We start from the raw sequence: 16,205 nt of genomic DNA, 5'->3' as shown, positions 1-16,205 counted from the left end.
TTAACAGAGTAGGCAGAATACAAAATCCTATTTCCATCGATGTCTCTCAACTATAAGTTGGAGAAGATTCACGGTTAAAGTCTCCGGCTCCATGGCTAAATGGTTAGTGTGCTGGCCTTTGGTCACAGGAGTCCCGGGTTCGATTCCCGACAGGGTTTGGAATTTTAACCTTAATTGGTGAATTTCGCTGGCCCGGGGGCTGGGTGTCTGTGTCATCTTCATCATCATTTCATCCTCATCACGACGCGCAGGTCGCCTACGGGTGTCAAATCGAAAGACCTGCATCTGCCGAGCCGAACTTGTCCTCGGACACTCCCGGCACTAAAAGCCATACGCCGTTTCATACAGTTAAGGTTTTGTAATGAGATTCGAAAATTTGTTACTGATTTTCACGTTCGGTGCTGTTCTACCAGTAAGCATAACATCCCGTCATAGGAGCTTCCGTTGTTAGAACAGACTACAGAAACTCGCTTAAGATGGAGGCACTGGATGATGGACTGAGCATTTCTCTAAATTGACCCACGGTCTTTGATTTCAATTCAATTGATGCAAAATATAGACATTATCCCAGTGCAGAAAGACAGCGCTAAACGAACATGTATTGCTAAGATAAGTATTTTAATATTTTTATTTATAATATTTTAAAATACCATAATACCATTAAAATATACTGTAGAAATATTATCTTTGTAGAGGAACTAAAATAAGAAGGGAAATACTGTTTTATAGCTTCTATTATATAAAGTGATGACCAAAGTATTTAAACTTAAAATTTCATGGGCTGTCTTTAGGAATAAAACGAATACCAATTCTACTTTCTCAATTCATCGGATTATTTGATATTATGCATTCGATTGTTTAACATTCGGGAAATGTAGTGCTGGATTCTTGTCGTAGTCCCCCATTGGATATTAAAGTAGTGACTCACTCTTGACCAACCCCTTCTTCCAAGGAGCATGTGAAAGTGTTTATGTGTCACAATGAAGGTAGTTGCAGGTATCTGATCTAGTCATTATTCCTTCAAGTGTAAACTAATTTCTTTATTTCGAATCAAAGCAATAGCATTTTACATACTGCATATCACTAAGATATCATGAGTGAGTACACTTACCGAGAGAACGCTCCGATTCCATGTAGCTGGTTGTCAATAATTACATCTCAGTAGATCTACTCATCGCAAATGGCTCAAATACAGTGAAAATCCTCTCCTCTCAATACATCAGGACTACCCACAATGAAATATAGAAACCTTCAAGACACTAGGAGAGTTATAATAATAATAATAATAATAATAATAATAATAATAATAATAATAATAATAATAATAATAATAATAATAATAATAATAATAATAATAATAATAATAATAATAATAATAATAATAATAATAATATGGCTGTTACAGTCAGGTGCAGCCCTTAATAAGGCAGACCCGCCAATGAGGTTATATGGCTGTGTATGGAAGTAGTGTGTTATACTGTTGTGGTAGAGAGAGGAGTTGTACTTTCATGTCTGTTACTTTCAACTTATGGATCAGATTTCCTGAGTACACCTAGCTTTTAATTCCGTATAGGAAAGCCAGTTTGAAAGAAGAGTCTTCTCCTTCTACCACTTTTTCCACACCCTGATGGGGCCGCAGGTGCAAACTGAGTCGCATATGTGGACTGACCCTGTTTTACGAGCGGATGCTCTTCCGACGACAAACCTATTTGTTCACTAATGCGTATTTTCTGTGGTGGTTCGCTGAGTGATGCATTATGAGTGTATCAAGGGGAGAGAATTGAAACGAACACAAATACCCAGTCCCCGGGACAGACGAATTAACTATACTCGAAGAAAATCCCCGACTCAAATCAATCAATCAATCAATCAATCAATCAATCAATCAATCAATCAATCAATCAATCAATCAATCAATCAATCAATCAATCAATCAATCAATCAATCAATCAATCAATCAATCAATCAATCAATCAATCAATCAATCAATCAATCAATCAATCAATCAATCAATCAATCAATCAATCAATCAATCAATCAATCAATCAATCCAGATCTGCATTTAGGGCAGTCGCCCCGGTGGCAGATTCCCTATCTGTTGCTTTCCTAGCCTTTTCCTAAATGATTTCAAAGAAATTGGAAATTTATTGAACATCTCCCTTGGTAAGTTATTCCAATCCCTAACTCCCCTTCCTATAAATGAATATTTGCCCCAGTTTGTCCTCTTGAATTCCAACTTTATCTTCATATTGTGATCTTTCCTACTTTTATAAACGCCATTCAAACTTATTCGTCTACCAATGTCATACCACGCCATCTCTCCGCTGACAGTTCGGAACATACCACTTAGTCGAGCAGCTCTTCTTCTTTCTCTCAATTCTTCCCAACCCAAACATTGCAACATTTTTGTAACGCTACTCTTTTGTCGGAAATCACCCAGAACAAATCGAGCTGCTTTTCTTTGGATTTTTTCCAGTTCTTGAATCAGGTAATCCTGGTGAGTGTCTCATACACTGGAACCATACTCTAGTTGGGGTCTTACCAGAGACTTATATGCACTCTCCTTTACATCCTTACTACAACCCCTAAACACCCTCATAACCATGTGCAGAAATCTGTACCCTTTATTTACAATCCCATTTATGTGATTACCCCAATGAAGATCTTTCCTTATATTAACACCTAGATACTTACAATGATCCCCAAAAGGAACTTTCACCCTACAACGCAGTAATTAAAAATGAGAGGACTTTTCCTACTTGTAAAACTCACAACCTGACTTTTAACCCCGTTTATCAACATACCATTGCCTGCTGTCCATATCACAACATTTTCGAGGTCGCGTTGCAGTTGCTCACAATCTTGTAACTTATTTATCACTCTATAGAGAATATCTCCGCCGGAAATCGTACCCGGGACCCTCTGAAACGAAGATCAAGACGCTGACCAATCAGCCAAGGAGCCATACAGCCTGGAAAGAGAGAGATTTTATCAGCAGAGAGCTGGATTCTTTTTGTACAGAATGTCGTTGATCACACTATGAGCTCACTGCATTAGCTTTGGTTCACCATGATTCAGTTTAACTTAGTGACTATAAACGGTAGTAAACTCGTATAGTTATATACTTGTGGACCTGTGCTGCTCCGCAGCAATCCTTATAAACAGGTCAGATAACTCGTCCTGATATGCCTCTGGCAGTCATATTGTTTTGCCTGCCTTTTCAATAGTTTTATGAACATTTAATACCGGTGATGTAGTTTATTACACTTCTTTCTATACAATATTTTCTGTGCTTCGACCATTAGGCCGTATCTGGATCTTAACATTTTCAAACAATCTTGAGAGAGATAGTGCAACATACAATTGGCCCTGGCTGAATACTGGTTCGCTTTATTAGTGATCATACAGAAGGGTAGTCGACTTGATACCATCCCGTCTGTACGTACGTAGACTGTTTTCTCTTATGCCTGTTGCTCACGGTAAAATTTTCTGTCAAAAATATTGTACAATAATTTAATTTTATAAAATATCTATTGCTCACGGTCAAATTCAAGTTTTATAAAACTTTTGATAAAACTTTAAATAAAATAGTACATGTTCTATTCCGTAAAATTAATTTTGCGAAACGAACCAATCAGCGAAGCTGACATCACGATGATGCTGGCGCTACGTCGTGAGAAGATTGTGAAGCTCGATTGTAAACAAACACTTCTTTCCAAAATGGCAGGATCCGGGTGGACTAAGGAAGCTGTTAGTGTTTTACTGGACGAATACCAGAAATATCCTTTTTTGTACGAAGTTAAAACGCCACTTTACCACAACAGAAATGCAAGAAGAGAGGCAGGAAACAAAATCGCCGAATTCCTATATGAATGCTGGTCTTCTAACCTCAACTAATTTTCGACCAAGGACAGCAGTCCTCTACCTTCTTCTCTTCTTATGATCCAATCCCGAGTCTAGCATTTCCTGGCATTTCTTTTCTTCCTTTTAACCACTGTACAACATATAATTGCAGCTAAAGCAGCAAGTTTTACTTTGTTTGTTGGAGATATACTCTAAAAAACACTGTAAGTTGAACTGTTGACCAGCTGATTCTTGGTTTAAAAGTTTATCGATAGATGGCAGCACATACACATCTTCGTTCAGAAGTGAGTTCATATATGGCAATCCTGATGCTTCCACTGATTTTATAAAATAATTTTACAGTGAGCAATACAACTTGGTTTCACCAAATTTTTATAACATTAATTGTACAACAAATTTTACGAAACATTTTACCGTGAGCAATAGGCATTAGCAGCATGTAAGTTATTAGGAACGTTCTGCCATCTGTTGAATATGTTCAGAAGCTGGGGAAGTTCAGAGAATCAAAGAGTATCTAGCAGAGAATCATCAGAGGAAGTATTCATCAGGTAGTATTCAAAACATGGCTGCATGCAATCACATTACTAAGTATGAAAATCACACATACCCTCAGAATATTAATGAAAGTGTTAGTCGCTTAGCAGCCCGCTACGTACAGAATGTATTGCAGGTTAGGGTAAGCCTTCGCCTGCAATTACTGCAGTGATCATTTAACGATTTTATTTTATTTTATTTTATTTTTAATTTAATTTAATTTAATTTTATTTTATTTTTATGATTATTCCAAGTTGGCTGAACTTAGAGAGCTATCAATGTCTCATGATTCACCGGCAAGTAATTCCGAGGGGAGTAAAAAGAAATGAAGCAAAACGGTCCAGTAGAACGGATGGACGGATTTGCCAAAGCTGTTTTTAGTACTGTAAACTCTTTTATTATATAGAAGATAGCTTGGTCTTACTCCTAGAAGCATACACATCCTGAATGCTTGTAATGATTCACCAGTTCCAGTTTTGTACTCCAAACCTGACAATCAATCGTCTTACATTATTTCTTCCGAACTTAGTCTTGAAAATGCTAATTTTCGTATCGTACTCGCTGCACCTCTCTTCAAGCTCCAATATATTAGAATTAGACTGCAGGCGTTCAGCACAGTCTGTCATTATGACCAAGTCTTTGGCATAGACCAAACTTCTTACTATATTTCCACTCAGCTGAATCCCTCCACCATTTTATACCGTTCAGTAATAATATATGTATCGTATGAACAACAAAAGTTAAAAGTTAAAAGATTACAGGCTTGTCCAACCCCTCTAATTAATTTTGAACAAGAAATGATTGTATAATAAATTATCACCGTGGCTTGATTGTAAACTTACTGTAAATGCTTTTGATTGTCTGTAATAACCTACCTATCGCTAATTACATAATCCATCATATGACAACCTTCTTTTCCCTTGGTACTCTACCATAGTACGCCGCCTCTAGATCTAATGGACTTTGATAGGGTAATACCGGGTGATATTTGCTAACGTATTCGGGTCTCGCGCTCGGCAACTGCCGGATAACGCAAGCGCTGCGGATGACATAAGGTACGAGCCTTCCCGTATTAAAATCATGAACTGTTATGGAATAATTACATTTAAAATACAATGACCAACTACTTACCACATTAGAGCAAATGCTAGAAATTCTCCCATAGCAGCACGTCACACAATTATGGTAAACTTAGTAATGAAACGTTCAGACACAAAAGATATAACAAGTCTTTCCCCATTGAGGAACATGAATGCGAAAACTCTATTGACTCTAACCATTGGTGTCTTTAACCTGCATGGACGAGCTTCCATTTGATGTAGTATACTTGATATCAGATATATTTATTTATTTATTTATTTTATTTATTTATTTATTGGTTATAGAATGTCCCAGTGAGCTAGTTGCTCAAGGAGCGACAGCCCTTTACAATCACAGCTTGGCAGCATTAAGTTTCAGTTAACAGATATGGCGTAGGCCTACATATATAACAAGGAATATTTTACAATTATTGATTTACATCATAATATCATTATTTTACATGAAAAAAGAATTATTAAAAATAAAATAAACCCAGATAATCCCTCCAAGTCACTATATCTTCTGTGTAACAGTGTGCATTTATCAATTAAGTTATTCTTTTGGAGAGATACAATTCTATAATTGCCAAGACTTTTCCAGAGGCAAATACAGATTCTTGTAAAGTACACTTGCATATAAAGCATTCGACACTTCGAAGACATAGACACTCGCGGAACATCACAATATCAGTTATCATCCATATAAATGATATTTTCGAGGAATACCAATAGGTTCACCATTTAAATTAGAAAAAAGTCTTCTCTAACCTCAGACTTATTGTCAAAATGATGTATGCACACTACTGTATTGTCATCGACTTCAAAATAGTCACAATGTTTATTCCTAATCCACTTCTCTCTCAATGTTTTATTCCTTAGAAAACTTAAGAATAGTTGTATGAGGGGTATTGCCTAGTTCGACTAAAACCCGGTTCACAACACGATCAAAACAAACACATTCTCACATTACTGCGCAAAATTATAGATCCTAAGTGTCCACTGACTCATATAAATGCACTCGCACACTATTATTCCACAATGAAACTAATATTTATCGTCAACTTTCATAAATTACACCGACTGCATAAGAAAACAACGAATGCACGTTTTCAAAATGCCCGGCTACTTTATTCGCCGTTCGGGGAGATCGAGAGTAGCATTAAGGATTGAGTATTGGAGTCGGGAGTCGGTCTTGGCTTAGTCTGTCGTAAGGTAAGTTGGGTCTCAATGTTATATGCTGTGCGTTTTATCATCGTTAGTCATCAGGAAGTCCCCACTCATCTTCCACCGGAAGGCTGCGTGAATCTCTGGATAGGCTCTAAAATATCGCCCCGTATTAATCATAGAAGAAAAGATGAATGTTCTGGTTACTATGAAAGAAATGGAATTAATACTCTGTAGATTCTTACAAACGTAATTATCATCGTGGTCGGAAATCTGCAAGGTATGTTCGGGCCAGACAGGAAAGGCTATAGGAGGGGTCGTGCTCGTATTGGCGAAAGTGCTGTTAAAATCAATCGTGCACTCATCGTTGCCGCACTGCGCATCACGAGTTCATGCGAGAGACAATGTCATCACGTGATCTCTTACAATATACGGTCCCTGAGACCGCATAGCTGTCACAAAATTGTATGACACTGCGTTGCACATTTGCAGGCAAATACAAAGTCGAATATAAATACCGTAAATACTATCCAGTGGTATACTGTGGGGTGTAGCTAAGCCATGAAATTCGGTCCCCGGAACTCTGCGTTGCCATGAATTTGGATGACTGGAGAAAGAGAGGTACCGGTAATGAGATATATAGATATTTATTGCAATAATTAATTCCAACAAGTCAAATGTCCATACAGAGGAATTGTACAATGAATACTATATTCTATGGCGGATCTACAAACTCTGATATACATACAATAATGAAATCAGGTGACTTGAACAGTAAAAGTAGAGACATCAATAAAAAAAAGTGTTATGGAAGAATGAATTCATCCGATACCATTCTATAGTTCCATTAATTATACTAAGATAATTAAGGTATTTAATACTGAAAGTGAGTAACAATGCATAGGATGATTGACAGAGGGAGTGGTTGTTTTAAACATATACCTATTCATATACATTGTTCTATGATGTATCTATTCCATGCCTTTCCTTTGAAACTTTTTAATGTAGGGGCTATTTTTTCAATTAGCGGGAAGTTTGTTGTATGCTTTAACTGCTGAAAATTTACAACTATTCTTCCCATTATTTTGAAGAGTGGATGTGGCACAAAGCCAAATCATCTGCATGTATAGTTTGATACCGGTGGTTGTCTGAATTAGTTATTAAAGTAGTGTTGTGAAATATTATGTTTTATTATATTTTATACATTAAGATGACATAATTAAGCTCTGTAATTATGCTGAGAGGTAGAATTTTGGTCTGAATGTACAAGTCTTTTAATGGGGTGTAAATATGTTCATTATTGCCCTGTTTTGTATCACCATCAATCAATACTGATCTGCATTTAGGGCAGTCACTCAGGTGGCAGATTCCCTATCTGTTGGGGTATCCTAGCCTTTTAAAAAAATGATTTCAAAGAAATTGGAAATTTATTGAACATTTCCCTTGGTAAGTTATTCCAATCCCTAACTACCCTTCCTATCAACGAATATTTGCCCTAGTTTGTCCTCTTGAATTCCAAATTTATCTTCATATTGTGATCTTTCCTACTTTAAAAGACACCACTCAAAATTATTCATCTACTAATGTTATTCCACGCCATCTCTCCGCTGACAGCTCGGAACATACCACTTAGTCGAGCAGTTCGTCTCCTTTCTCCCAAGTCTTCCCAGCCCAAACTTTGCAACATATTTGTAACGCCACTCTTTAGTCGAAAATCAGCCAGAACAAATCGAGCTGCTTTTCTTTGGATTTTTTCCATTTCATGAATCAAGAAATCCGGGTGAGCGTCCCATACACTGGAACCATACTCTAGTTGGGGTCTTACCAGAGACGTATATGCCCTCTCCTTTACATCTTTACTACAATTCCTAAACACTCTCATAACCATGTGCAGAAATCTGTACCCTTTATTTACAATCCCATTTATGTGATTACCCCAGTGAAGATCTTTTCTTATAAGTTATTTACAATAAAAATTAAAAAAGCGTATGACTTTTAGTGCCGGGAGTGTCCGAGGACAAGTTCGGCTCGCCAGGTGCAAGTCGTTTGATTTGACTCCCGTAGGCGACCTGCGTGCCGTGATAGGGATGAAATGATGATGAAGACATCGCATACACCCAGCCCCCGTGCCAGCGAAATTAACCATACATACATACATACATACATACATACATACATACATACATACATACATACATACATACATACATACATACATACATACATACATACATATATTACATACATTATCATTATAGACTGGTATGCCTTTAAGCGTTCAGTCTGCAAGCCTCTGTGAATTTACTAAACGTCGCCACAATCCTCCATTTGCAACTAGTGTTGTGGCCTCATTTAGTTCTATACCTCTTATTTTCAAATCGTTAGAAACCGAGTCTAACCATCGTCATCTTGGTCTACCTCTACTTCTCTTACCCTCCATAGCAAAGTCCATTATTCTCCTAGGTAACCTATCCTCCTCCATTCGCCTCACATGACCCCACCACCGAATCCGGTTTATGCGTACAGCTTCATCCATCGAGTTCATTCCTAAATTAGCCTTTATCTCCTCATTCCGAGTACCCTCCTGTCATTGTTCCCACCTGTTTGTACCAGCAATCATTCTTGCTACATTCATGTCTGTTACTTCTAACTTATGAATAAGATATCCTGAGTCCACCCAGCTTTCACTCCCGTAAAGCAAAGTTAGTCTGAAAACAGACCGATGTAAAGATAGTTTCGTCCGGGAGCTGACTTCCTCCTTACAGAATACTGTTGATCGCAACTCCGAGCTCACTGCATTAGCTTTACTGCACCTTGATTCGATATCACCATGTTACCATACTGGGAGAAAACACACCTAAATACTTGAAATTATCTGCCTGTTCCAGCTTTGTATCACCAATCTGACATTCACTTCTCTTAGATTCCTTACCTACTGACATCAATTTAGTCTCCGAGAGGCTAATTTTCATACCATACTCCTTGCACCTATTTTCAAGTTCCAAGATATTAGACTGCAGGCTTTCGGCACAATCTGCCATTAAGACCAAGTCGTCAGCATAGGCTAGACTGCTTACTACATTTCCACCTAACTGAATCCCTCCCTGCCATTTTTTACCTTTCAGCAGATGATCCATGTAGACTACGAACAGCAAAGGTGAAAGCCTTGTCTAACCCCTGTAAGTACCATGAACCAAGAACTCATTCTACCATCAATTCTCACTGAAGCCCAATTGTCAACATAAATGCCTTTGATTGAGTTTAATAATCTACCTTTAATTTCATAGTTCCCCAGTATAGCGAACATCTTTTCCCTCGGTACCCTGTCATATGCTTTCTCTAGATCTACGAAACATAAACACAACTACCTATTCCTTTCGTAGCATTTTTCAATTACCTGACGCATACTGAAAATCTGATCCTGACAGCCTCTTTGTGGTCTGAAACCACACTGGTTTTCATCCAACTTCCTCTCAACGACTGATCGCACCCTCCCTTCCAAGATGCCAGTGAATACTTTGCCTGGTATACTAATCAACGAGATACCTCGATAGTTGTTGCAATCCTTCCTGTTCCCTTGCTTATAGATAGGTGCAATTACTGCTTTTGTCCAATTTGAAGGTACCTTACCAACATTCTATGCTAATTTTACTACTCTATGAAGCCATTTCATCCCTGCCTTCCCACTATACTTCACCATTTCAGGTCTAATTTCATTTATTCCTGCTGCCTTATGACAATGGAGTTTATTTACCATCCTTTATACTTCCTCAAGCATAATTTCACCAACATCATGTTCCTCCGCCCCATGAGCTTGGCTGTTCGCAACACCACCAGGATGATTTCCTTTTACAATGAGAAGATGTTCAAAATATTCCCTCCACCTCTCCAGTGATTCCCTCTGATCTATTATGAGTTCACCTGAATTACTCAAAACACTGTTCATTTCCTTTTTCCCTCCCCTCCTAAGATTCTTTATTACTGTCTAACCAATGATGGTCAAAATTCCCGACAATGCCGGGAGTCTAACCCGAGACCCCTGTGACCATAGGCCAGCACACTAACCATTTAGCCATGGAGCCGGATTTTCCTTATATTAAAACCTAGATACTTTCAATGATCCCCAAAAAGGATCTTTCAACCCATCAACGCAGTAATTAAAACAGAGAGGATTTTTCCTATTTGTGAAACTCAAACCTGACTTTTAACCCCGTTTATCGTCATACCATTAACTACTGTCCATTTCAAAACATTATCGAGGTCATTTTGCAGTTGCTAACAATCTTGTAACTTACTTATTACTCTATACAGAATAACATCATCCGCAAAAAGCCTTACTTCTGATTCCACTGCTTTACTCATATCATTTATATATATTATAAACTTCCAATAATACTCCCTTGAGTAATTCCCCTCTTAATAATTATAGGACCAGATAAAGCCTCGCCTACTCTAATTCTCTGAGATCTATTTTCTAGAAATATAGCAACCCATTCAGTCACTCTTTTGTCTAGTCCAGTTGCACTCATTCTTGCCACTAGTCTCCCATGATTCACCCTATCAAATTTTTAGACAGATCAATCGCGATACAATCCACCTGGCATCCTGAATCTAATATATCGGCTATATCTTGCTGGAAACCTACAAGGTGAGCTTCAGTGGAATAACCTTTCCTAAACCCGAATTGCCTTCTATCGAACCAGTTATTATTTTCGCAAACATGTTTAATATAATCAGAAAGAATATCTTCCCAAAGCTTACATGCAACGCTTGTCAAACTTGCTGGCATGTTATTTTCAGCTTTACGTCTATCACCTTTTATACAGAGGGGCTACTATAGCCACTCTCCATTCATTTGGTATAGCTCCTTCATGCAAACAATAATCAAATAAGTACTTCAGTTATGGCACTATATCCCAACCCATTGTCTTTAGTATATCCCCCAGGAATCTTTTCAATTCCAGCCGCTTTTCTGGTGTTCAACTTTTGTATCTTATTGCAAATGTCATTGTTATCATATGTAAATTTTAATACTTCTTTAGCATTAGACACCTCCTCTATCTGGTCATTATCCTTGTAACCAACAATCTTTACATATTGCTGACTGAATACTTCTGCCTTTTGAAGATCCTTACATATACACTCCACTTGTTCATTAATTATTCCTGGAATGTCCTTCTTGGAACCTGTTTCTGTCTTAAAGTACCTATACATACCATTTCATTTTTCACTAAAATTTGTTGACTGCCAATTGTGCTTGCCATCATGTTATCCTTCACTGACTTCTTTGCTAGATACAATTTCCTAGTAAGTTCCTTCAATTTCTGCTTACTTCTACAGCCATTTCTAACTCTGTTTCTTTCCAGTCTGCACCTCCTTCTTAGTCTCTTTATTTCTCTATTATAATAAGGTGGGTCTTTACCATTCCTTAGCAACTTTAAAGGTTCAAACCTGTTTTCTCATTCCTCAACAATTGCTTTAAACCCATCCCAGAGTCTGTTTATGTTTTTATTTACCGTTTTTCCACCGATCATAGTTACTTTTAAGAACTTCCACATGCCTTCTTTATCAGCCGTATGGTACTGCCTAATAGTCCTACTTTTACGACCTTCCTTTCTATCACATTTATTTTTAACTACGACAAAAACAGCTTCATGATCACTAATACCATCTATTACTTCGGTTTCTCTATAGAGCTCATCTGGTTTTATAGCACCACGTCCAGGATATTTTTCCCTCTAGTTGATTCTATCACTTTCTGAATCAGCTGTCCTTCCCATATTAACTTATTTGCCATTTGTTGGTCATGCTTCCTGTCGTTCGCATTACCTTCCCAATTGACATTTGGTAAATTCAGATCTCCCGCTGCACTCACATTCCTTTCCATGTCGTTTGCCACATACCTGATTAGCTTATCAAATAATTCTGGATCAGCGCCAGCGCTACCCTTTCCCGGTATGTACACTCCAAAGACATCAAGTTCCTATTATCTTTAGAAATGAGCCTTACACCTAGAATTTCATGTTTGTCATGTTTAACTTTTTCGTAGCTTACAAATTCTTCTTTCACCAGAATGAATACTCCCCCTCCCACCATTCCTACCCTATCTGTACGAGACACACTACAGTTCCGTAGGAATATTTCTGCATCCATTATATAATTTATTAGCCATGATTCAGCTCCTATTGCAATATCTGGTAAGTATATATGTATTAAATTACTTAATTCTATTCCTTTCTTTACAATACCGTACTTCTACAGTTCAACACTAACATTTTTATGTCATCCGTACTTGACTTCCAGATTCCTGTAACCTTATCACCGCTCCATAGACCACCCCATTTGCCTGAATGTACCTCCCTATTACCATTCGTTCATTGAGGGAAGACTCTATTCAATGTGACCAACTTACACATAAGTACTGCAAGTGGCTATGTACTAGTGAATAATAAATTTGTGGGAGGAGGTGTTTCGGTATTGCATACCTTAGTCTTTTTAGTAAACCAGTAATTGGAGCGATGTTCCTAGTTATGTATTCTTCATGATCATTCTAGGTTAGGTTCTCATCAATAATTAGACGACGGTATTTCATTCTATTTACTTTTTCTATTTCCGTATCGTCTACGAGTAATTTATCACAATTTGGGTAAAGTATTTTCTGTTTGGAAATAATTATATACTCTATTTATTTTTGTGCAGTTTTATTGTAAATTTGTTACACTGGTACCAGTATAAGAGAGTGAGTACGTCTTGCTGCATGTTTACTAAAGCTGTGTCCTTATTTTTGACACTATAGAAGATATTGGTGTCGTCAGGGTATAATGTGATATAGCCATTTAGATCAAATGATGAAATATCATTTATATAAATGAGAAATAAAACTGGAACTAGCATAGGACCTTGTGGGACAACGTAGGTTAGATAATTGGCAGAACTTGAGTGATTATTCACGGTGACAAGCTGCTTTTGTACTGTTAAATAATTTTTAAACCATTTCAGGACAAGACCACGAACTATGGCCTTTTCTAATTCACTTAAAAGAATTCTATGATCAACAGTATCAAAAGCTTTGGTAAGATCTATAAATAAGCCTGGTGCAATGTTATTTTTATTTACAGTGGATTGTAATATAACTTTAGCTCGTTTCAGTTTGTTGGGTATTATACCAGTAGACAGAGTACCGGTTTATCAGTTATTAATTTGCCTTCAATTTCAAGCTTGGAGACATTCGTTACTTTTTATTATGAATGATTTCATTCATTAATTTCCATGTCTGTTTAGATTTGTTATTGTGTGATTTGAACTGGTTTGAGTAGTAGTCAAATTTGAGCTTCTTTTGAAATTAATTACTGTATTTATAGATATGCAGTATTCCTGTCTCAGAAGCATGTTGGTCTTGTGAATAGGATTTTTCAGTTTAGCACGTAAGCAGTCTTGTCTCTTTATGAGTGTAAGAAGATCATCAGTAACCCAAGAAATTTTGCTAGGATTGTTCATACGCTTTAATGTTGTATTATGTTTAGTAGGATAGCTCGTAAAATCGTCCTTATCTTGTATTTGGTGAATGAATCATACATTATATCTGTGTGGCAATTGCTCCCATTATATGTCTCTGTATTGTGTAAAAAGGTACTTTTGTAGGAATTGGGAAATTACTAAGGCAGGCTGTATCGTCACACCTACCACAGTACCATTTTTTTTTAGCCTTGTCATCAACAAGTTTCTTGAAATCTTTATTATTAATTTCGCACACACGCGCACACACACACACACACACACACACACACACACACACACACACACACACACACACACACACACACACACACACACACACACACACACACACACACACACACACACACACACACACACACACACACCATGATGCCTTCTACGACATTTTCCGTCACATATATTGTAATCATAATCATCTTCTGATTTTATGTTTTCATTGCACAAGCCAGTCGAGCCTCCGTCGCTCAGGCGGCCGCGCGCCGGCCTCTCATCGCTGGGTCCCGTGGTTCAAATCCCGGTCACTCCATGTCAGATTTGTGCTGGACAAAGCGGAGGCGGGACAGGTTTTTCTCTGGGTGCTCCGGTTTTCCCTGTCATATTTCATTCCTGCAACATTTTCCAATATCATTTCATTTCATCTGTCATTCATTAATCATTGCCCCAGAGGAGAGTGACAGGCTTCGGCAGCTGGTACAGTTCCTATCCTCGCCGCTATATGGGGGCTTCATTCATTCCATTCCTGACCCGGCCGAATGACTGGAAACAGACTGTGGATTTTCATTCATTGCACAAGCCACACACACACACACACACACACACACACACACACACACACACACACACACAATTGAATTTAATCCGCCATCTTGATAAAGCCAAATTGCATTTTTTTAATTGTTACAGCTCAGCTTGATAAACCGAAGTATCACGTTGCAAATGGTCAACTAGTTCAAAAATATCAGATCAGATACCAGGTACGTAAGTGTTTATTTTATTTTAATGTGTATTTATTTTAAGGCGTGGAATGTATCAGCATTGCTCTCAAAAAGATTATGAATTGAGAGAGTTTCGTTTTTGAAAGTAAATATTCTTAGGTGTTTATGAGAATCTGATGTCTCGGAATAGTGGAGATAGTGTTGCCAACCAAGTGGAAAAATAATATACTGTATAATGGTTGTATTCTTCTTCCTTTTATTATTATTACTATTATTATTATTATTATTATTATTATTATTATTATTATTATTATTATTATTATTATTATTATTATTTAGTAGGTTATAGTGTAAAAAAGTGGTGTAAACGTGTACATACAACTTGTACAAGCACTATCTGTAAAAATAAAATTACGATTTCCTCTGTTCGCTTCAATTTTTGCCTCATTCTTAGTTTTTGTTTCGGTGTTGATTTGCAGAAGTGGTTTCAATTGAATTTTTGTCTGTCTGTCAGTCTGTTTGTATGTTTGGATATTTGTGTGAATATCACAGGAAAGTGGCTCGATATAACTTCTTGAAAATTGATATTTAAGTTCAGGGACTTCTGGAGAGTGAATTAAGCTAGGCCATGCCAAGAGGGTAACCTCGTGCTTGGCCCAGGGGAAGCCGGGTTGTCAGAGCTGAGGGTGAGCCCCGAAGATGAGAGATAGCGAATCAGTAGCAAAGAAATGGAGGGGAACGAGGTGAATGGATGACACATTTTATAAGACATGGAGAGAATTTTCAGGAATTACAAAAGCCAGCCTTAAAGAAGATAATATAACAAATTGTAGATTTTTATGTACTTAGGAAGAAACCTGACATTTCTTTGATTTCTCCAACTCAGTGATGTCAGGGAAACTTGTTTGAGCAAAGTGACCCTGCTTCCAACTCAACATCGGACAAAGATGACCTAGTTTTGCTCTCATTCAGTGCTCCTGGAAAGTTGATTGGAGAGTGGAGCCTGATCAGAATTTAAAGAAGAGGGCGTCATAAAAATTATAGTGAAGAGTCTTCGAAATTTCGAAACCATTGTCGAATTGGGGCTTCAGAGTTACTCTAAGAGTTATAG

At 37.5% G+C, this 16,205-nt stretch overlaps 1 protein-coding gene across 4 annotated transcripts in view; it reads left to right on the top strand.

The window, feature by feature from the left end:
* LOC136864544 (trypsin eta) overlaps positions 1-16,205 on the top strand; it is a 243,539-nt gene that overhangs the window by 27,681 nt on the left and 199,653 nt on the right. For all 4 annotated transcript variants that reach the window (XM_067141682.2, XM_067141672.2, XM_067141690.2 and 1 more), the window contains exon 2: positions 15,063-15,133. In XM_067141682.2, the coding sequence (XP_066997783.2) occupies positions 15,063-15,133 (71 nt within the window). The remainder of the gene's footprint in view (positions 1-15,062; positions 15,134-16,205) is intronic.

This window comes from Anabrus simplex, chromosome 1 (assembly GCF_040414725.1).
Source record: "Anabrus simplex isolate iqAnaSimp1 chromosome 1, ASM4041472v1, whole genome shotgun sequence".
NCBI classification, from domain to species: Eukaryota; Metazoa; Arthropoda; class Insecta; order Orthoptera; family Tettigoniidae; genus Anabrus; species Anabrus simplex.
This window is presented reverse-complemented; position numbering and strand designations above follow the sequence as displayed.